At 39.0% G+C, this 23,957-nt stretch overlaps 1 protein-coding gene across 3 annotated transcripts; it reads right to left on the bottom strand.

Moving 5' to 3' along the window:
* Positions 1-7,704: 7,704 nt before the first annotated feature.
* MBIP (MAP3K12 binding inhibitory protein 1) lies at positions 7,705-23,583 on the bottom strand. Of its 3 annotated transcripts, none has more exons than XM_054275821.1 (9): positions 23,459-23,583; positions 18,946-19,065; positions 17,061-17,273; positions 16,860-16,956; positions 15,318-15,383; positions 13,490-13,642; positions 10,896-10,993; positions 9,535-9,573; positions 7,705-8,398 (listed from the first exon to the last, which is right to left on the bottom strand). In XM_054275821.1, the coding sequence occupies exons 1-9, from the start codon at positions 23,579-23,581 to the stop codon at positions 8,291-8,293; spliced, it is 1,017 nt and encodes a 338-aa protein (XP_054131796.1). In that variant the 5' UTR covers positions 23,582-23,583; the 3' UTR covers positions 7,705-8,290. The 3 variants fall into 3 exon arrangements, with proteins under 3 accessions (XP_054131796.1, XP_054131795.1, XP_054131797.1); XM_054275820.1 differs by having other exon boundaries at positions 7,705-8,401; XM_054275822.1 differs by lacking the exon at positions 15,318-15,383 and having other exon boundaries at positions 7,705-8,401.
* Positions 23,584-23,957: the final 374 nt, after the last annotated feature.

The following is a 23,957-nucleotide window of genomic DNA, read 5'->3' on the forward strand; positions in this document are numbered from 1 at the left end:
AAGTGGAGGACTAGGGCTGTAATCTGAGCAAGGGAGAGCAGGGGGGAAAGGGACCCATGATTGCATAGCTCGTCAAGAATGGGAGTGACTAAAATAAATACCAAGCAGCTGGAGTCCCAGGGAGCATTCTGGGATAGGGTGAGGAGGATGGCAGCATTTCTTTCTTGCCCTGAAGGTATGCCATGTTCTTGGTGATTAGTACCTGCTAAACTTGTTTTTCTAAGTCTTGCTGTACTAAATTTTTTCCATCAGTAAAACACAAGGAAGTAACATTCACTGTTGCCACACAGCAGTCTTTGGATGACTGACAAAGTGAAAGGATATTACAAATATTTTGTAATTAATAAATTCAATGGAGTTACAAAAATGATTATACAATCTCCATAAAAACTAGATTGTGAAGCTGATTCCTTTCTTAATTAATCCTCCAAGAACCCTGAACCCTTGTTATAAGCTGCAATTTCGAAAGAAAATTGGTTCCTGAAGCCTGTAGCCGTTGCAGGCAGAATCATGGAGCTCTGTGTCGCTAGGAGTCAGAAATACCTTTTTCTGAGAGGTTCGGAGGGACTAATGGTCTGGTTTTCTTCTGCACAGAAACAGCTCTCCTGTATGCATTTAATGACCTGATAACCTTTAGACTTCTTGGTGTCTGTGCAACCTGCAGCAGCAGCAACCTGTCAGAGTCACGTAACCAGAATTGGTTCCTTCCTCTCCTGTCAGACTGCTTTCCTTTGTTTTCATCTCCTCTGTGCTAACAGCCCTTCTGTGTAGCATCCTGCAAGGTCAGTCTCTGGCACTCCCCTTTGGCACATCTTGTAACACCCTGGTCTCTTCTCTACATGTATAGCTATCTGTGCTGGGTAAGTGTCTTCTCTTCTGCAGCTCCAATACCTGGAACAACCTTACTTTGTCTCTTGTTGACTCTCTGTCTTGTTTCAAATTGCATTTGAAATAGCTTTTCACCTTTGCTATATCTATTTTTTTCTGTTCACTGCTTGCTTGACTTGTAATCGCATTAGAGGCCCTCAGTGAAACATTCTACCACAGCTAAAAGACAAGTCCATATACACATGTCCTGTATGAAAGGGAAATTTACAGGCCAGAAGAGTTTTCATTTGATATATGCTGTTGTAAAACCAAAATGCAGATGAAACGCTCCTTGCAAGTGTGAATTTGGAGCTGATGTATCCCTCAACCTGCGCTGGAGGATGTTTCTCCATGGATGAGAAGCAATCAGCAACTTTTCACACACTGATTTTTAAATATTCTTCATTCTGTAGTATTTTTCCTCCTTTGCTGTTTGGGACATATACTAATGAAGAATTATAAGTGTGAGAGGAGAAGGTCTCTCATCCCCACAATGCAAGAAATGGTTTTGTCATAAGTCATTGCAACATGTCAATGAAGGTTTCCTGCTGCAATGAGGAATTCCTGTGCTGTCTCATGTTAAACCGTGGTAGATAGTTTGGGAAGTGTGATGTTGCACCCTGTCACTGAAGCTAGAGGCAGTAGAATCTGTTTAGCTGTGTTATCTGAACAGGCTGCCTTCCATCAATGGTAGTTCAGACTGTGTTGAACAAATGGCTCCTTCTGCCTTCCTCTCCCATTCTGTGATGCTATACTTGTGACAACAAATTCTGAAAAATGGATGCATACGTGAAGGCAACAATCCATATATTTTCTTTCTTTCACGAGTTTTGTGCAAAGGCTGTAGTTCAGGATTTGAGCTAGTTGGATACTGCACACCTTCTTGGCCAGAGAAGCAGCTGGTTAGCCTATGCAAACATGAGATGTACAAAATTACTGGCATAAAGCATACCTCTCATTACTGTAATAGCTCTGCAGACATCTTGCTTTCTTGCTGATACACACAGAGGTTACATTCATGAAGCTCCAACTACATAAAGTGGAGGTTAGAGTACTAGGAAATTAAGGGAAGTTTTCTTCATTACTTAAATAACTTAGGTGACTCAGGATCATTGTTGGCAACAATTCCTCTGTCTAAAGGCAACTGCAATGCAGAACTTTCATACTACTCCTGATATACTCAGAAGTCTCAGAAAAAAAACAGAGCAAGAGACAGGTTTACAGGCCAGAGCTTGGTGAAGACTTGCTCATGCTGTGTTTTCACTAAGAGACGAGACTCCTTGATGGGAAGCAGCTATCCAGCTTCCCCTGGCCTTGACGACTCAAGGGGGAGTGACAGTTTCCATTAAATGCAAAATTCTGTATGTATTAACTATGTATGAAATAATGCAGCATATGCATGTACAGCTGTGTAAGAGACTACCCATTAGAGGGTTATTAGAATTATTGCAGAACAGGCTACAAAGGCATAGCTTTTTTTTCTCTCACAAGCATTAGTAGGTGTATAATTCTAGTTTTGAGCCAAATGAGTTTGTGACAATTGATTTAGCCTGGCTGTTGCTGTAAAACTTGGTAACAGCATATTGTAGAACCGGTGAAATAGTTCATAATTAAGTAAGAAATGTTATTATATTTATGTATAAACAACTTATTTGTATTCATAGTAGATTGTCTCCACAAATCTATTCTTGTCTCAGAGCCAAATAGAAATTTAATGTCATTGTTATGTTTAGGTGAACATCACGCTCTTATATTCCCCTCTGTTTGGCCTTGAATAAAAATCAGAGCAACAATAATATAAATGCTATGAAAGTAGTCATGAACAGTAGCCCATCTGTACTGGACAGAATTCTACAAATCAATTCAGATGGTCATAAAAAGCTAATCAGATGTGGATGAATTAACTGTGGAAATAAAATAGATTGAACTCTTATGTTTATTGTTCATATATAAACCTTTTTAATAATCAAGATGGGTAAATTACACTAATTAACCTTTAAAAATTTAGATGATTTCTAAATAATACCCTCAAACAATGCCTATTCTTTTCATTGTTATTTTTAAGTGTTTTGTCCATGACAAGGCAGTTCCATTAGATCTACAGAAGTAGTTGTTTTAAGTTGTGCTTTCTTTTTTCCTGTTTCTCAATCATTGGATTTTGTACAGTATGCTCTCCCACCTCTCCCCCATCAGATAGCATTTAAAGTCAGAAGAAGTCAAATTCACATATCCTAGGAAGAAATGCCAAGAAACCTTAACTCCTGGAGACCCGTTGAGCTGGGTCTCACTGCTCTTGGGCGGGATGGATCATCTGACATGTCATCAAACCCTCTTCCTAATCACAGGAGCAACTCATCTGGGCTAGTGCAATGCTGGCAGCAAAGGCAGTGGAGCGCAGCCCCTCTGGACAGGTTGCCTGGATCCTGAGGAGCCCGCAGGGCTGGGGTTCCAGCCATGCTTTGAGGGAGCGAGCAGTCGTGAGAGGGTTATGTGGGTTCCTGTGGGAGCATGGCTGAAGGGGGAGCCCTGCAGCTACAGAAGCCTGGAGCATCTGACAGCTCTTCAACAGGAAGGGTTATGGGGAAACCCCCACTTTAATGGGGCAAAGGAAAAGGTATCTGTAAGGGAATCTTTCCAGAGAATTTTGTTGCTGCCTTCAAAGCCGGCTCTCTAGGTTTTCATTGAGGAGAGGATGGCTACTGCTACAGCATCTGCTACTGTAGAAAATGCATTGTTTATTCTCACCAGTGCAAATGATTTGCAAACTGATCAATCAAAAATTTACTTTTATTGAGTATTTTCATTGCTCATCCTTCAAAAAATTAATTTTCAGCATTCTGGGGTTAAAATTTCTCAGTATTGTTGTAAGGTCTTAATTAAAACAAGAGATAAATTGTGATGTATTAAATAAATAAATAAATAATCCAGGACAGATCACAATGCATTGGATAGAATGGTGAATGGTTTGAGTTTTCTAAATTACTGATATTACCTGCTGATATGAGGGCTGTTCAAAAGGGCACTTCACTTTTGGGTTTATTTATTAAAATTCTGCACTCAACTGTAAGAAATTAGCCTCCTAGAGATGAATCGCTCCCCACTCAGAGGAGCCTGAAGCAAGGAAACGGATCATGCATGCACTGCAGAACTGCACACTAACATGAGCTCTGGTATTTTACTACATCTCTCGCACAAGGTGCTAAACAGCAATGTGAGACAAATGTTCTTGCTCTAATAGTGATGCTCTTAGACATTTCCTCAAATAATTAATGCCAAATTTACAGTGTTGTACAATTATCCTTTTTATCTTTTAACTGGAAGCCCTTAATAGCTGATGTGCAGCGTGAAACACAGACTATTGGACTCTGACAAAACCTGAAAAGATCAGTAGATCAGCACAGGTAAGCATAAATAAGGAGACAGAATTTCATATGTGAATTTTATACATTGAACCTGGGATAAAAGTCTGTCTTGAGTTCTTGCAGTGGAAACAAAGCTATCCTTTCAGTCCTTGGTTGGCTACAGGGATTTTTAGCATTTCTTTCAAAGCATGCTCATTGCAAACACCACGGCAGTAGAGATGCAGCTCAGACAAGTTCCTTGGTAACCTGGAATGCTTTGCAATATTTCTCCAGCAGGACATACATATAGTGGTCATGCTGTCTTTTCCAGTGAGTTTACAGCACAGTAGGGTTGCAGATTTTGATAGTGTGGAACAGCTGTACACTAGAACAACGCTAACCCTGTTCTGAGGGTGTTAATTAAGCAATGCAATTCCTAATTACCTGGTATTTTAATTTTCATTTCAATTTTAATTGGACATATGAGAGAAGGGTTCACAGAATTTAATCTGAACCTTGTGATATACCATCCTGCAATTGGTTGCAGTTATGTTCAGTGCAAGATTTCCCAAATGGGAACACCTTCTATACAGAATGAATACTGTGTAACCCAAACCTGGGTGATAACAGGGAAGAATGATAAAAGGAGCAGGAGAACCCACCTGATCAACATGTGGCTTAAAGGCTAGCATACTATAAGAAGGAAATCTGAAAGGTACAGGAGCAGGCTGTTCCTATGTTCTCACAAGCCAGCCAGCAGGGAAGACTACTAGACTGTCTGAAAAGGGAGCTTTTGCTAGAACTCAGGTGAAATACAAGTTTATACCCTTTGGAAAAAGGGGCAGGCAACTCAGGAAGAGTACAAGGATGCCATTAAGTCATTTACAGTGAAAACTGGAAAGGCAAAAGCTCACTTTTATCATTCTTCCCTGTTAGTGAAGGGATTGAGGGAAACACCACCTGTGTTCCTATCCCTTCAGCCAGTTATCTTAGCATCCTGAAGTCCCTTTTAATTGCTCTAGAACTCCTCTCTTCTGCCTCATCACTGTCAACCCAGCCAATCAGAAGTGGGTAATGATCAGATGTTACTCATCTCCTAGTAACATCTTTTACCTGAACCCCAGGGAGGCAGCAGACTTTGGGATGCGTCCAGCCAGCATACGGGGCCCTGTTTCCCTGAGAAGGAAATCACTACAACAATTACCATTTTTTCTTTCTTAAAACCCATAGTTGCAATGTGTCTGGTTGACTGACTTGCTCTGGGTGAGCTCCTGGGTAGACCTTCTCCTTCACTACCACTTGCTTGATGATCAAGTTCCAGAATCTCATACCAATTCCACAAGTGCACCTGAGATGGCAAGAAAGGCTGGTAGGGCATTGTCCTGCCTTCCAAAGAGGGACCTGTTTCCAATCCCTCCCATCTTTTAGGTCCCCTCCCTTCTCCCTGATGGCAAGGGGCTCAGGGTTCCTCTGATTCTTGCTAAGCTTCCATCTGCTGCGTTTCTCTCAGGGATGGAAGGTTGTGAGTGCACCAGTATCTTTCTCTGAAGTTTTCCGGTGAAAGAATACAAGTGCTTTTGTGGAGACATCTCTACTTGTCTGCATCACAGCAGGAACACCTATTGTACAGCAACAGGCATTCTCCCTGCCTGTCAGTCCAGAGCTCTTTATTTTTCAAGTGATTTGAGAAACTTTTCTTCTGGTTTTCTTGTAAGATGGTATCTCAGCCTGTGAGCAAATCCACTGCCATTAAAATAATTAGCATAGAGCAGATTCTTCATTGATTTAGGCTGACAAGCAAGAGTGCTGTTTATTTAAGGTCTGTCTCACCTTCAACATAAGGACATTTGAGAGGAGTTCTGAGCATCAGTACCCACCCCCTACTCTCTCAGTCAGTAGTCTACACGTTGAGACACATCAACAGGATAGTAAGCACTTCCTTTGCTTTTGCTTAATCTTTGGTTACCCCTCAGACTACAGCTACTGCAGCTGCACTTATCAGCAAGCACTGGAGTGTTCAGATGCAGAGGAAGAACAGAAGAATTTGTAGTTCTGGAAAAAGGGTGGTGAAAGAGGTCAAACCAACAACCACTTTATTATGGGGCTGTGGTCAGAGCTCATCATTCTGCAGAAGCAGTCCTGACAGTGGAAGTTAGTCATAGAAGGTAAAACCCAGGGACACAAAAGGCAAGGAAGGATAAACTGGTAAGACCAGTAGCACTGAACCACAGAAGAGCATCCATCCTGCTTCTCTATGCCTCTGCATAAAGTCATACAGCAGAGGAAGGGAAACTTCCAACAGCTTGCCAGACCTGAAACCAAATAATGGCAAAAGAGTGACGAGGAACAAAGCAAGATGAATGCCACAAGACATCTATCAAGTTTGTCTGCCACATGTATTTGATAGATTACATAGGGTTAATAAATTACCATCCAGAGTACACCCACTGTTGTTTCCTCAGCTATTCATTATGTCACCCTGTCCTACCAGTACTTGTATTGTGATGCATACCAGTGGAGGCTACTGCTATACAAAAGCTACATCCCTTTGGCCATTCCCTGTAACAGCCACTTCCTACCACTCTTTCAAGAACCATTGGAAGTGTGTGGTGTGGCAACTATACATTGTACTCTTTGGAGCTATGGCTCCTGGGCCAGAGGACCATAAAAAGAAGTAAAGCTTCTCTACTTGAAGAAAGTTGCAGCTCACTGTGCTGCTTCACCAAAACATCCCTCATAAAACATACTGTTAGGATGTTCAATAGCAACGCTTCATGTAACAAAAGTTGTCTCTGTAGGAATACTGTACTGATATGTAACACACACAACAATCTTCACCTCCAACAGTACCTCTTCATATCCACTGCTGTATCTGAGGCACTCAGATCTCTTCCTGGAAGTACAAGCAGCACTTCAGAGGTTACCATCATACCGTCATCCTTCCTGGAGCCAGGACAAGAGCTCAAGCAGCCTTCTCTCCCATCTCTGCTGGTTTACCTCCAGAGAAACGTTAGCTGCAGTTGCTATAACAAATGTTATTCTGGATAAGAAGACGAGGTCACAGAAAACACCTACTATTCTTCAAAGGCTGTGCCAAGTCAGTACTGTTCACAACACCTGCCACAGAGGCTAATACAGGGACATGAACAATAGGACTGCTCTAAGCAGAGCAGTTTACATAAAACTCTCTTGGTAACAGCGACTTTTCTTCTGAACTGAAATAATGACAGACAGTAAATAAAACTTATATAAATAGAAAATTGTTTATTAAAAACAAACAAACAAACAAACAAAACCATACAAAAAGTCACAACACAATCTCACTGTCTGGCCAAAGGTCAGACTTTAAGCTAGCATCCATGCCTCAATCATGTAAGCATGCATATAAAAGGGAAGTTGATGCCTTGCTGGCATGCTCCTCTAAATCTCCTCTGGGATGATTTTCAGAATACATGGTTTGTGAACACATTATGAAATTTGAATTCGCACAAGACACTGAAAAGGTGAAGAACAGTTGTTTTTATTTACACATACAGGGTTTCCATAAACACCTGTCACAACACAAATGCAATTTGCTGCATTTCTAACAGTGGTGAAAACAGTGACAAATACAGAAAAAACTTCACAAGAAAGCATGCATTCTGCAAGGTTTAGGTAATTTTTTCCCAAAGTCAGTGTATTTCTGAGGAAGAATTTAATTTCAGAAGTCTGTGCAAACTACTTACATGAACAGTATCCAAAAGATACTCCTTTTGAATACTTGGTCACCAAGAATAACACATGAGATGTAGCTTTTGTGTGCAGGTTAAGACTTTTCACATACAAACAATGCTGCAGTCCTCCTTTGTAACAGAAGGGAACGGATTATTAGAATGACATTCCTGAAACAGTCTTCATTTTAAAGTAACTATTTCATTAATAAGGCTGCTTTTAAACGAGTCACTCTGAAAGAAAGCTTTCAAGATCATCCAAAGGGAGCTTAGATGCATGCTTTGTCTTCATTGCTAGTCATCTCTGATGAACACTGCTCAGGTCTATGGTTTAGGTACGTGTAAATCATGATGAGGATTCTGAAAACACTTCTATCGAAGAAGATGCTCAGCCTCCTTGAACTTGCTTTCTTTTGTTTTCCTCAGTAATGCCTGTTTTATAGCATTGATCTTTTCATCAAGTTCAGCCAGTGAATAGCTCTGCTAAAAGAACAAAATAAAAATCACAATCATTTACATCTTGTAATTGCTAGAGAAGTGGCTTATCACTTGATACTTGAGGTCACTGCATATTGTACTAAGTGATAGAACTACTTCTGCAGAATTGTCTGAATCTAGTCTTTGCCTATTTAAATTTAAAGGAAAAAGAATGTAAACTTGCAAGAAAGACAGTCCTAATCATGAATCAATACATTCATGCTACTTTTATTAGATGCTTGTTTAGTCTGCTCATAAAGCACCCTAAGAAATCTCTTCATATTAAACACTGGATGAAACTACTTAGATTTTGCAGAACTTGGGTTTACAGCTAAAGGGTTTTTCTTTCTACTGCCCAACATCAAGCTCCTCTGTGCCACTTAACTTGGTAATTTTTTATGTTTTCTTATACAAGGAGGTCATCATCCTTTTAATAAAAAAATTTCACCCTATGCAGGACTTTTTTTTTCCCTACACAAGCTTACTTTCTCAGGTCTCAGATGGCCCACAGCCCATTGTAAGCACTCTCCCAGATCCATCTGTCTCCAAGGGTGATAGCTAGGAGCAGACAAGGTTCCAGCCATGGTCTCACCTGCACCAATAACCTCTCTTGTGGCCTAAGAGGTACATGGTAAATGCATTCCCTTGTGATAGTGTTGTGAAAATGGCAATTCTTACTGACAGGTTAATATCTGCTATAATGTTGGGTCCTTCTGCAGCACTTTTGCCAAGCCAGCCATTTCTATTTTGTCTTTTCATAAACCAACAAAGAAAACTGAAAAACAATTTTAAAATCAACAAAAACCACTATGCCACAAAACAAAAATGGAAGACATTAATAGAAGGCTGATCAAAATACAGAAATTGCCTGTTTCTCTCAGCTTGATTAACAGCACCACAGATTTGTTTTATTCAATCATCCTCCTAACTGGTGAAAACCCTAGTATGTATTCTTAGAAGACTCATTTCATTGTAACATCCATTAGCTTTTTGTCTCCTTCCTACTCTCTTTGGCAGCAAACTATCCAATACTGATGCAGCTACTTCTGACGACTTACATACTTGCTTCATAGAACTCCTGCTCACTTTCCACTCAAAACATCCTAAACTTAAGAAAAACAAGAGTTAATAGCACTTACATGGGGAGACTGAACCTTTCTCCTCTTGCCAGAACAGCTCTGAAGAAAAGACAATCAAAACAGACTTAATGTTGCACTGACAGAAGATCACAAATAATTCTTGTAACTATATTGTTAAGAGTCTTTAAAGTATAAAAAAATCCCACTGACTGCCATTCCATGGATTAAAGAAACCTTTTTCATAATTAAGTACTTTGGATCATGAGAAATACTACTGGAGAGCAGTCAGAAGCTGTTGAAGCTTCTCCACACTTGGCAGTCAACAGCTATCAATTTAACTGAAGCTTCCTTCAGACAGAATTGAGCTTTTGAAATTGTCAATATTTTCATCCCTAAAATTTGCCTATATCCACGCCAATATTTATGCAAAACTTCAGATAAAATGTGCTAATTACTGTGCAAAACTACTATTGCCACCATCACGATTTTTCCCCTGATCCTCATTCTAGAGGTCCTAATGCCTTTTCAATAGAAATCTCAGCTTATAAAAGTGTATGTTTTAACTTCTGGTTTTCAGCCAGAAGGAACAGTCTCACAAATAAAGAACTTTACTGGTCTCCAATACAAATTAAAAAAAAATTAAACAAAAATGTGCACTATTGCTACTGATTTTTATTAACTGACTCTTCTCTGGCTAGTCTCAAGGGAGAAGATATAAATTAAATTGCAATCAACAAAGGTAGAAGAGACATTTTTACTGTTACATGGGGAAAGAAGAGCAAGATAACAGACAAGAAATTTCTATCATCAAATAGAGCCTAATGTAGTAACAATTAACATTCTCTTTGTCCTAATACCCTTTGGTGAGTGAAGGTTAAGGTGTATTATTCAGAGAGAGACAGAGCTCTGCCTGAAAACCAGAAATAAAGGAAACTAAGTCACAGAATCACATGAAGCAATTTTCAGAAAGTTTACTCCCTCATCCTTTTGGAAGTTATTCACATACTGTTAGCAATCAGATCATGTACAGAAGCCCAAATGATTTCAGCTGTTTCAAGCTATTAATTATTTGCATCAAAAATCAAAACTTCAGTCAATTTTCTTGACATAAGAAGCACTTCAGATTTTAAGGCAAGGGGGACAAATACAAACTCCCTGACACATTTCTTACAAATTAGTTAAGCTTGGGTGGCAGCAATTTTTTCCCCTCAACAGATACTTTCTTCTTTTGAGTGAGAAATTAGGTAAATATGAACTTGACTAGATGGTCCACATGTAATGTAACCACTACACCAATCCAGAGTTGTTTATTAAAAGCGTCTGCCCTCCGACTCCAAGTTCTTCTCTGTACATCAAAGATTCAAGCAAAAAAGTCATAAATACATTTATATATGCTGAGGGAAGGTAAGAAAATTTCTTACTACAGATTGAAAATATTCAGGAGACAGTCCTTCCAGCTCAAGGATTTTATCTTCAAGCTTCTTAATTCTCTGATAAATGTCTCTTGGTACTGGACCACCTAAATACATCAGTAGTAATGCAAAAAAAAAATAGGAAAATCACTTGAATAATCGATTTAACTAAAGATTGCAAGTCTAACATCTGAATTCTTCAAGATTAGCTATCAACCAGTAGCTGAACAAAACAAATGGATGGGACAATATGAAGGAAGGATAATTAATATAATTCAGGGTAAAACCTGATTGATAAGCAAGTGTAGTCAATGAAAGCACTAGGACAACTTCATGTAGTTGGCTGATGCCTGTCAAGGTCCCTGAAATAGCTAATGATCACTCTTTGCAATACATTGGTCATGAAATGTTGCCACTTCAAAGCTGGCACTGGCATTAGGAGAGAGCAGATAGGATGGCAGACCACACATGAATTCAGCTTTGATATCTAAGATGGGTTTCTTTCAGAACAATCTTCACTGAGCATCAGAGGTTAGAGGACAAGTACGAGCTGTCACAAGAACAGCGTTTGCTTGACCATAGATGGGAGGAGTGGGGAATGTGTGTATTGAATAACAGAGGTCTGGGGGAAAAAAAAAAAAAAATGACCAAACAAACAAAAAAGACCCTAGCTCACCCAAGAACCACCCTGACAAAAAAGCCCACAACAAAACCCACTGACACCACAAAAACAACCAAAAAAATCCCAACTCAACCCATTTGCTGTTTCCATCTTTTCTACTGCAGCTTGGGATTTGTTTACCCATAGAACAGACAGAACTGATCAAAAGATCAGCCTTAGCAAGAATCTTATTTGCACTCCATAGTATTCTATAACGAAGGAACTATATGAAATAACTGTTTATCACAACTAAGTACTGGCTACTCCAATTTAAATGATAGTCTGGTTCTGAACTGTACTGACAACCAAGACCATAGAAAGCTTTTGCTTTTTGACACCCATTTCCTTTTATTTCTGGGTCTGTTAGACAAGACAGTTCTATTCCACAAATGATCAAAATAGCACTAATGTGGGGTTTGGGGTTTTTTTTGCCATTCATCTATTTTGTCCATTCAAAGAAACAACTGTGCAGGTAGCTTCACTCCTTCAGTTCCACCCTCTACTCAACACCCAGCACCTACTAATTAGACTGGCTAACCTATCACTCTTAATATTGCTTTCCCTTAATGTAAAGGGAAAAGAGCAGTACTAGCACTGGAAGCTGTTCTGAAAAACAGCCAGCAAGTCAAGATTAACTCCTTCTGTTGCTGGAAGCAAAAACTGGTGGAACAGGTAGCAAAAGCATGTTACCTACTCAGATCAGTATTTTTTGCACAGCTGCTGGGGTATGCATCAAATAGAATTGAGATGATCCCCATGAGTGCTTCCATCTTCTTAACCTATACTATAGTTTACCTGACCCATTCTTTCAAACAAAATTTGATCACCTATTAGAGGCATGGCCTGGAAGCAAGGAGCCCTCTGTAGCTACCTCCAGTTGTTGTCCCTGAATGAGATATATGCAGAAACTCCACAGCTATACATTGTAACCCTAATGCTGGCCAGCCGCTTCCAAATTCTATTTCTATGCACAAAAGCCAGCTTATTTTTGAGACAGCTAAAGAGCTAAGCATCAAGCTCTGACTGCTGCCTCAAGAGTATCTATGCATATCTTACTCTCCTTGCTACCAGAGAACTTTAATCCACTACACAGTCACAGGAATCTACCAATCGAGTCAATGTTCCAAATGTTTTTAAGATAATGGATTGGCATCTATTCAGTACTCAGAAGACAAAAAAAATCAAGCGTGTCTGCAGTGCCATGTGTAGAAAATTCACTTAACTAGATGGAGATTAGGCTTCTGTTCTGTTTTGAAAATAATTTTCAAGAAAAATACTAATTCCTCCTTGGTAAGTGCCTCAGTGTCATATTATGGAAAACCAGGGCTGGAGTGTGGAAATCGACTACCTAAAAAACATCAGCAGTCTGACAGCTATGGCATTTATTTTAGTGAAAGGTATGGACTCGTGTTTGCAGGCCTAAAGAGAAGTAGTGGCAACAAGCTTCCCACATTCTGGGAATTAAGCTTTATGCCTAAACTTATTTCAAGAAACATTCTTCATCTTCGGGAAAAGGTTTCAGACCATCCTTTCTGTTGATCCTACCACCAGCCCACAAGTTGTCCATGAAGCAGCCCTTAGTCCTAAACTCAGCTTTTCCTGTTAAGTGGATCAAGGCAGGACTCCAGTGGCCATGGAGAAACCCAATCTCCAGATATTCCATATTATTTTAAATCCTATTCTCATGTGCCTCTCTCTTATTTGCTACCATGTAAAGTGTACATTTGCTAACTCAGCATCTCAAATTGGGCATAAACCTGGGTTCCATTTTGGGCATAAAACCCTAAACACTAGATCACTGTACTTGGGGGAACTAAACTCTTCAGTGGATCTACCCGCTTTTTTTACAGTATCAGTTTTTGCAGACTTGCCCAGTTTCACCACAGTAATCATAACTACATAAAATGGCACACCAACATCAAAGTTATAACATCATACAAACCTGTTTGTAACCGCAAGTGTGCTTCAATGTTTTGCAATCTCTCCTCAACAGCTTGGTTTCCACAATCATGCATGGGTACACTGGCTTTGTGACTGGACCCATGCATTCCTTCAGACCTAGTCTGAGGTCCATATGTATTCACTACCCTAGAAACTAGGTAAAGAGAAAATAAATTACACATATATGCACATGAAACACAAAGCAGATCTAACTAAAAGAATCAAAATATTGAAGCACGAAAACCTACATTAAATCAGTTTTACACAAGTCTTGCATATGAAGGGCCCCACATGCAGTAAGATCAAAAGTTCAAGTAAAAGCATTTTCTTATTTTTTTGCATGAGTAACTAAACCTAACAAAACCCCTGGATTTTACATATGCAAAGTAAAGAATTACTCATACATTCATGTAGAATGGCAGTGTTGAGAATTTGTCATCAGCTGCTGATAAACAGCAGAAACCTTGCTATCTATGTCAGCAGTTGCACATGAGAGCTTTTGTGAATGCAAAGAAGAGGCCAGACTAATATTACAGGAAGCATCATAAATGCATGAAGATGAAGAGAGGTACACAACTGAAAAACCAATACAAACCTCAGCAAGGAAGTTCACTTCGAATTTTTGTCATCTGGATAAAAGCTTTAGTGACTCTTAGCTGCATCTAGGACTATGTTCTACCCATGCTGAGCCATGTCTTCATCAGAAGATTTTGCTCACTTCTCATTAAATCAGAGTAATTTCTGAAGTTCTCCTCATAGAACTACTGCAGTGCATTGCAGATTTAAAGACTATATTTGCAGCTCCAGATGCTGAAGCAGACACACACATACACACACTTTCATGAGTGCAACATGCTACATTCTTGCTTGAATTTATGCTGGTTTTACTTCCAATTCCTTTCTAAGTGTTTTTCACATTTCAGTTATGAACTGTTCCTTGAAGTGAAAGCTTCCCTTTTTTCCTGCATTACGCTGCCATCCAACCAACAAATTAACACTCAGTTTAAAACAGTGACTATTGAAAGAGTTTTTTTGTGAAAGATTCTAAAATGAAACTCACTTTCCCATTTCCTTCTTAGCTCACCATGCCTTTCAAAACTTATTATTTTGCTTTACAGTATTATTCTAAATTACAGAATTAAAAATATTTAATTGGTTTCTAGGATCAATATCAAGTGGATAACTGCGTATTACCACTTTCAAAAATGCAAAAGAGAGTTGTTTTCATTCTCATTTTGGGTATTTTGTTTGTTTTTAAAGAAGGGTAACTTGCATACACCTGGAGAGCCGCAGATGAACAATATTTTACACACAACTTCTGTTGGACATAATTTCTATATTATTTATTCCTTTCCAAAAAATAGTGCAATGATAAATTCATTCCTCAGCTTGTCAGTTCTTATAAACCCACGTCTAAGAACTTCCACTGCCCCAAAATTATACTCTATTTCAAGACACTTGCACCAACTAACGAAAAATAGAAGATAATCCTATTTAATCTCAATTCCTTATTGACGGTTTCACCTTAGAAGAAAAACTAAGTATTGTTCAACTTCTCTGTCCTGCTTTGTCTTTTCCACATTTCCTTTCAGACAATAAAAATGGGCTATTTTGTTTTGGTCTTTAGTGTCTAACCATTCATTTAGTGAAGCAGTTAAGGGATTTAAAACCTTGAAGACATAAATGAAGATGTAGAAGTATTCACTAGAGTAACAAAGTCAATACATTAAGTTTCCATTTTTGAGCATTCTATAAAAACTTTTGATATCAAAAACTTATCAGTGCTGTTATATCTGGGTACTTAAATGGGTATTAAAAGAGTTGCTTACCCTTTATATGACTTTTAAATCCAGGATAGGGTGTGAAAATTGCATCTGTTCTGGCACAGCTATTTTCTAAATAAATAATGATATAACAAGTGAGGCCCAAATTATGTATTTATAATTGAAAATATTCTAATCACCATTAACTTCCATGCTTTAAACAAATCTAATTTAAATGGTTCAAACAATAAAAAAAAAATCAGGAATACTTAATTAATTCTATAAACACTTGCCCATTAATAGTTTCACACACTCGCATGGACTTACTGCTTTTAATTGGGTAAGTCACTCATATAAATGTATTCATACGTGTATAGAGAAGTTTACTGGATCAGGACCAAATTTATTTAGTTCTTACTTTTCATTGCATTTCTCTGTAACTTATTTCCTTCTTCCTGTACAGAAGCCTTTCTCCTGCTTACTACTGTTATTCTGGTTTTATGTCCTTTTCTGAAACTCTCCTATATTTGACTGATCTAGTTTACTCATCAGTATTCTTTCCTAAACCTTTCTGCATTTCCTCTGATCCATGTGAGTTCTTTCATTTGCCTAACCATAAAATCTACAGTACGGATTACCTTAATTTATTCTAAAGTTTCTATTTTCATAGAAATCTCTGTTCATTACACCAAAAAGCTACACATATTTTATTACACCTAAACAATGAGACAAGTCTTATTATCAATTCTTCTGTACATAAGTAACAATTTTGGGAAACAATATTTCACAATCTAGCATATTCTACTAAACTTCATCTGTCCTTTGCATTCCTACTAACATTCAAGCAGTTAAGCTCTCCACAAAGCTTACTGAACAATAAGCTTTGATCTCTAAGAGCTTAAGTACCTCATAGAGACAATGCACATGTGGGTTCACAGGTACTTAGAAAATATCTCTGTACTACTTATGTAGTTATGTATATAAAACTGTCTTAACTTCCAACATGCATTTGGCTACAGCTACTGATCCTGTAAATGGGATCCAGTCTGCCCGATGGATTTAAGATTGGTTACAGATACAGCCAATTGTACTACAATGTGAGCAATTTCAAAAAGAAAAAGTCATTTAAAGTAGCTAGCAATTCAAATTCATTGTAAAAAATATTTCTATGTAATTTAACTAGCATTAAATTAACTTCAAGTTGAATATACAACTCACAAGACATTTCTGAATTGCAATTCCATTTACTTTGGAGGAACACCTAGTTAAAACACCAGGAAAAACACCTACAAAATCACCTGATCTAAGATAGCAGTTCTTAAAATTAACATAATAATAGATATAATCTTTCTGTATGGGATGCATTAAACATTGTCATCCAGTGACTACTCAATTTATTTTTCTATCTGACATCTGCAGTGCACATGCAAGTTCTAAGTTTTAAAACAAAGTTACTCTTGAAAAAAAGTTCTGTTTTAAATACAGATTAGCACTTCTGAAAAACAAAAAAAATCAAATCAAACAAAATAAACCCCAAAAACAAACCAACAAAAAAACCCCCCCACAACCTAAATTACTATGAAGATTAAAGTCTGGCTAGCCAGTTACCTTGATTACAATCAATAACATTGCAAAATTCCCTGACATTATTTTCATTGATCTCAGCTTGCTTCCTCTCGATGAAGGCTGATATCCGCCTGTCAATCTGCAGGTAATAAACATGAAGGCATATATCTATTTCATTCTTTAAATTTAAAATTTGCAAAGGTCTTTCATTTTTCTGTTTTTAAACTCACATAAATCACTTACTTCTGCTTTTCCAGCTTTTATTTGGACCACTTCTGGATCAAAATTAAAACGAGCATCCTTCAGATCTCTCAAGTCATAACTTCCATATTTTTCTTCAGTCTGACTGTTACCATCATAAACATCTAAACTTGTCTGACTTTCTGTTTTACCTCCAGGTTCAACATGGCTTATATTTTCCTCTTTGATCAATGACTGGAGTTTTTCTAAGAGAGGCTGAACAAAGAAAACAGTGTGTTAGGGTTAAAAAAATAAAAAGTCCAAAGTCCCAAAGCCAAGAAGGCAAGTACTATTACAATTTCCAGACTAATGGAAATAATTTTGGGAATTACATCATCTTCCTCTGATAGAACACAGTAATAAGATTAAAAAGAAGTTCCAAATATTGTGCACACCATGATTCTGACCTTTCTGACCTGTCTTAGAGGTTTGTAGAGGAAAACTCCCACATTTCAGTGAAAATCTGCCCATACTCCCATTTTACTAGCTAAATCAAAGCTTCAATCACTGGCATCCATGCCACTTAATTAACATGTCATTCAAATGCTTACTCAGAACAGTAAGGCTTAGTATTTTTCCTCCTTAACATGAAATCTGGTGCTCTTACACTGTAAAGCCTTTATCACATCAGCACTACACTCTCCACTTGAAACCGTGGTTGCCCCAGTGAATGAGAGAACACAGACATGAAATACATAGGCATTATCATGAACACATGCTTTGCTTGACACAGTTGATTATCTACTTAGGTCATGAAATTAAATGAGAAAAGGCACTGACATTTGTGGCAGGAAAAACGCTTATTTTACTGCAGTAACTCTTATGTACAATGTAACATCAAAACCTCAGTACATATGTATGTCCCTGTCTCTTTTTAATTCCCATCAGTTTCATCTAGTCTGAATTTCACTGCTTATTTTCTCTCTAGAAATTATTTTAATTTTTTTTAAAGACAACATGATTTTTAGCAGTCAAATTTTCTGAAATGGAATCAAACTCCCACTTGCAGCATTTTTATATGTTGGATGTAAATTTATTTGCATTTATCTTGCATATTTTCTCTTTCTGCTCATCACACCAAAGATCTGGTGGATGTCTGGAAAACAAAAGGTCTTTCTTTTACCTACAGACAAGAAAATACAAAAACTTCCCTTTTCATCCTCTCGGCACTAGGAACCTCAAATAATTCATTAACTGGCTGAAGCAAAATAGTAGTACTCAAATCCCATCTTCTACATATGAACTATCAAGGTCAAAACACTGCTCAGTTACCAGCTGACAAACTGCTAACCCTCCCTGCCATGCCCTGCCAATTACTTTTGGCAGGGTTGGAAAGTTTCAAATAGTTAAAAGAAATGACAGTAATGGTGACTGGCTACTTGGCAAGATGAGACATTAATGTCAAAGAAATTACTCTTTAAAAAAAAAAACCTACGTTGAAAATATATTTAATTGCAGTAAGACACTCCAGGATGTGTCATGCTGGGATAATGCCACTTCTTGAACCACTGAAAGCACTCTATGAGCCTCAAAACTCACCCAACGCATGGAATCATTATCATAGCATGACACACACCTGCCGTGTCTTATTGCTTAATTATAACCCACCATAGATGGAAATGTATCACATTTACAATGCAAGTCTAGAAATCAATGAGGCTGCATTTATTCAGCCTGCTCACCTACAGTGGCTATTCTCACTAATCTGAAAAATCCATAAATGTGAGTACCTATGGAGCATAGTGGAATCCCAACCATTTCATGCTTTTGCAATTCTTTTTTATTGAACACACCTATGTAAGAACAAAATTACTGGAATTTTACAGTTGAGAATACTTTTAGTTGTTGATCACTTTTGTCAAGGCAAATGTGTCCATGAAATATTTACCTGTAAACATAAAATATGCTGCTGAAGTGCACTAAAGAGCAAGGCTGGCTGAAGTGCTGATGTGCTCTGAAGCTTGCTCCAATCGATTACAACTTTCACAATATCCTCTCCGAGATTAAGCTTCAACAGGGCAAAACAATAAAAAATTATATTATATGTATTAGCATCAAAAAAGTACACAAGATTCCTACAAGACCACAATTATGCTCAGCCTCATATAGACCCATCCCAGTTTTAGACAAGAACATTGGAAAGATTTGATATTAATTATAGTCCAGGCAGTTATTATTTTCCAAGAAAGCTAGTAGTTGCAGAATATATTCTAAAATTAAAAATTCCTTACTAACTCACCACACTTTCATTGTGGGCTCATGTTAATCACTCACACCATCTTTTCTTTTAATGGATACTAGAACCACCAGCATGATAAAACATGACCCAGGATAGCAGTCTCCTGTAAGTTCATGTATTTTATTCCAAGACTGCAAGACTCTGTGCCTGCATGACCCATGTCTTGATGTAACACCATGGCACATTCTTAAATTTTTACTTGCTGCTAATCCAAAGGAAGCTTTATAAGTGCATTAAAAATATATATATATATTTAATATCTCAAAGTCTAACAAAATCTAGATTACACAGCACCACTATTAAACCTGCTTTCAAATCACATTATTTTCCTGTATATGCATTCACATTGAAACGAACCATTGCCACAATCTATTCTCACTGTCAAGGAATTGCAATATTTAACTCCCAAGACAATAAAGAACAACACACGTAATAAATTTGAGGTATTGTTCAAAATAACTGTGTGTCTTCTATAAGCTATAAATACACTTTCTAACACAAAGATGATTGTCAATAAACTCTAATGGCATAACACATTTTCACACCCAACTTTACCCTTTTTGTTACATTAAAGCTTTTCTCAAGATCTTAGCAAGATGATTACCTTCATTTCCCAAAGGCAAGAAGGTTGTTTTCCTACCAAACATCCTGCAAGTGATACCCCAAATTCTAAATACAGATAAAATTCTTGTTTGAAATCAAGAGGACCTACAGGTATTCTGCTTGCAATGCTGAATTTCCAATTCATATGCACCACACTTTTATACATATATATATATATATATATATATATAAAAAGTATAGATATATATATAATATATATAGTATTCATATAAATATATAATATATATTATATATATATAGGTATAATATAGATATAGATATATATAATAGATAATAGGTATATAGATCTCTATTCCTCACCCCTTCCATTAAAAAAAACTGGGGGTAGAAACAGAAAAAGGCACCTCAGGAAGATGACAAAAGTGACCTTTAACTCATGGTCTAAACAAATTTAACTTCTAACAGCATCAAACATTGCAAACAAGAAAACAAAATGCATATGCACTCATGTCCTGAAGCCACCACAAAGTATATGAAACTCTGAGAACTGGACACAAGAAATGCCTCCATCACTCTGAAGGCAGAGCTGTGGATGACAAGCTGTCCCACCTTAGTTTCAAATCTCAGCATTAACACAATTTTTAAAGAATTATAATCCTGAACCTTCCTTTTTTAGTCAAACTAACTAAACCTTGCTAAATTCAGGGCTAGTTCCCAAATTACACAGTAAAGGAGACAGTATGACTAGACATATAATGTATTTTAGAAAATTTTCACAAATTGTTATCCCTGTTTAGTACTTAAGCTAAGTACACAGGATGTAGGAAAAGTAATGTTCTAGGATATACTAATCCCGCAGAAGTTTCAAAATCAAGAATGTATTTAGAACTTAGTAGGAATAAAATTTACTTTAGGGATTAAGCCTGTGAATGTGATCATCTGCAGCACATATTTCTGCCTGAAGTTTCTAGAGTAATATCTCCTATATGCTGTATTACAGTCTGCTGACAGGGTGAAAAAGGTGTACATTAAATCATCCAAATGAAACAAAACACAAGTGCTACTGCAATTTCCTAATAAGCCTCCTTTTTCAAAAAGAAACAGCTGATATGTGCCTTCATATCATAACGGACAACTCCTGTCCAGGTGGTTTAAAGCACAAAAAGCAACAGAACTTCTAACTTAAAATCATTTAGAAGCCAGTCATGTTTCTAACTCACAGACACTGCTTTTAAAGAAAAATCAAGTATAAACCCTTTCTGCATCAACAAAAGTTTCTAGTACAATAGAGTAAGTTCTCAGTCTTTCACATCCTGCTGCTTCTTAGAACTGTGGCAAACAGATTTATAAATTCAGCATTTTGATACTTCAAAGCCTTTGACTAATTACAAGTCCACAGCCTATCCAATTTACAGGATCATATGTAATTTCAGCCCTTTGAAATTTGTTTTATGTAAACACTGGCTATCACTTGAATCTTAAAGAACTTTTCAGGATCAGCTATATTGGTTTTAAGAGCTGTTATTTTCAGATGTCCTCCTGGTCACGTCCTGCCATTGATTGCTCCAGTAAAAAAATTCCTGTGCCAGAAATATTCCTGCTTACAGCCCAATTTACTAGCATAAATCCGACTTAAACTACTATAATGAATCAAACTGTGACTGCTAACAATTTGGCACATGCTCAGTCATCTCTATAGAAGGGAAATGGAGAATCAGGGGTTTCAGTAAGAAATGCAAGCCAGTTTACTGGAATCCATAAGGGGGTAAAACAGAGCAGTTAAACCTGTCAGAACTCAAGCACTGGCAGACAAGTGTGTAACTCAGCAACTGGAAAGGATCATAACGGAGCAACTAAAAGGACTTTCACAGCTAAGATGGAGCAACCAGAACCTTATCCAACCAGTGCACTGGACAGTAAAATGTGTCTGTTGTCATGGAAAGACACTCCAAACACCAAAGAAGACAATTATACTCTTCACCATAGCTACTGTAACTCCACTGCAACTCTAAAGAGTTCTCTCACAATGGTCTGTGCACACGCAGTTATTTTTAAAAATCACCAGGGACTTTCCAGTGACATGCTACGTGTAGAGCCAGCTTTGGAGAAAAAGTAAGCTGTTGAAGTCCAGAGGGAAAAATAAAAGTTTTTAAAGTAGTTTAGAAACAATTAATAAACTTGTGATGAATAGCCTAGTTAAAAGCTTAGGAAACTTTCCTCTTAGTCTCCTTTCTGTTTTTCATAAACACAAAAGTTCCAACTTTTCTCTGATTGATTCTACCACTGTCATTCATAGTGCTGTCCTCACACTAAGATAAACTGACAGTCACTAGCTCTTCACTGATCACATGCAGAATTTTCACCAGGAAGAATTAAGGAGCCTTTAAACCTCAATAGATAGTTTTCATGCCTCAGTAATCCTATGAGTCAGCTGTGTCTGAACATCACACTGTTCAGTGCTGAACAGTTCAAAAGCCAAGGTAGTTTGTGACCATTTTAGAGACAGGAAAACCAAGACTCAAAACTAAGTGCCTGAATTATCAAGCCCTTCATTTTGGTTGCCTTTTGTTTGAAAACAGAGATAACTGCTAGCATACTTGGAGAAATGCAAATATAATAGAATTCTACACAGATGAGAGGTGAAACACTCTTAAAAATAATTTCAGATTAGCCAGGAGCTATTCCTAAACTGCCTCTGCATCCAAGAGCCCATCTCTGTACCAAACATACATTAAGTTACACTAGCTCCTGAAGATATTGCTCATCATCTGGCCCCAAACCTTCAAATTGCTAACTCTTGGAGTAAGAGTGTGCTTTTGTTGCCTACACAGAACTACATAAATTGTTTCCACAGTGGAAAATTAATCTGTAAATTGTTTGTAGCAATAAATAAGTTATTACTAAAACCTTCTCCTGGTAAGGGCCTTCCACCACTGCTGTGACATCTGTTTCACATCTCACAGACATTGCTAAACATAAAATAGGTGTTTTAACTTATGTACCATAGAGCAGAGCCCCTTTAAAAATTCTGACCCTTAGATACACTATGTGTCTCACAGCATGCCATTACCAAGGCAGGGCTAACTTCAGGCTCCTGATCATTTATTTTGATTTAATGCACAGTAAGTTTTCAGGAACTTCTCAATTCAGAGTAACTAATTAAGACACAGCAATTAAGCAAATTGCACTTTCCCATGGAAGAGATCATCTGTCAAGCTACGAAGTGGTACGTGTCACGGCGAGGCCAAGGCACGGTCCCGGCTGCGGGGGAGAAGCAGCAGAAGCAGCAGGAGCAGCAGCAGCGGCCGCGCACGCCGGGGCTGCCCCGGCTGGGGGAGCGGAGGAGGCAGCCGGCACAGCCCTGGCAGAGGCCAGGAGGGCGCCAACAACGCCCAGAAGAGGGGCAGCTCCCTCGTATGTGGCAGACGTATGTCCTGTCCAGCGCTGCTCCCTATTCCTGGAGCCCACGAGGGCCCCGCAGGCCGGGCCGAACAGGAGCCAGCCCTGCGCGGGCCCCCTACGCGAGGTGATGCGAGGCGGGCGCGGCGCCCAGCCCAGCTCCGCCCAGGCCCACTCCCTCCGCCTGCCCCTCACTCACCTGCCCCGCCAGCCCGGCCAGACAGCGCAGGGCGCTGCTCGCTACCTCACAGGCGGCAGGGTCGACCTCCGGAGCGCGGGCGCCGGCCGGGAGCGGGCTGGGCGCCGCCACCGCCGCCGCCATGACACCGGGCCGGGCCGCGGCCGCGCCGTCGCCCCGCGATGACGAACGCCTGGCCCTGGCTCCACCCCCGCGCTGATTGACAGGCGCGGCAGTCAATGGCGGGGCTCCGCAGCGCCGGCCCGGGTTGAGGGGCGCGCTCCCGGCCGGGGCCGCTGTGGGGGGCGCGCTCCCGGCCGGGGCCGCTGTGGGGGCGCGCTCCCGGCCGTCACGGCGCTCTCCCTGCCCCGGCTCCGGCCGCGCGTTCCGGGAGCTGCCGGCGCGGGCACGGCGGGCGCGGCCCCAGCGAGGGCTCCATCACGGTGGGGAAGGACCACCAGGGCTTATTCAGTACAGCGTATTGCCGCCCTTGTTTCAGCTGTGCCTTTCTGGTTACCCC

The sequence above is a fragment of the Melozone crissalis genome, unplaced genomic scaffold (assembly GCF_028551555.1).
Source record: "Melozone crissalis strain CALT ecotype California unplaced genomic scaffold, PUWL_Pcris_2 ptg000018l_1, whole genome shotgun sequence".
NCBI lineage: Eukaryota > Metazoa > Chordata > Aves > Passeriformes > Passerellidae > Melozone > Melozone crissalis.

Excerpts from the sequence above, each read along its gene's own strand:
- MBIP (XM_054275820.1), bottom strand. The coding sequence starts at position 23,581 with ATGGCGGCGGCGGTGGCGGCGCCCAGCCCGCTCCCGGCCGGCGCCCGC. Across the intron at positions 19,066-23,458 it reads TGGCCGGGCTGGCGGGGCAG|CTTAATCTCGGAGAGGATAT; the intron begins GTGAGTGAGGGG and ends GCCCTGTTGAAG. Across the intron at positions 10,994-13,489 it reads ACACTTGCGGTTACAAACAG|GTGGTCCAGTACCAAGAGAC; the intron begins GTTTGTATGATG and ends TGATGTATTTAG.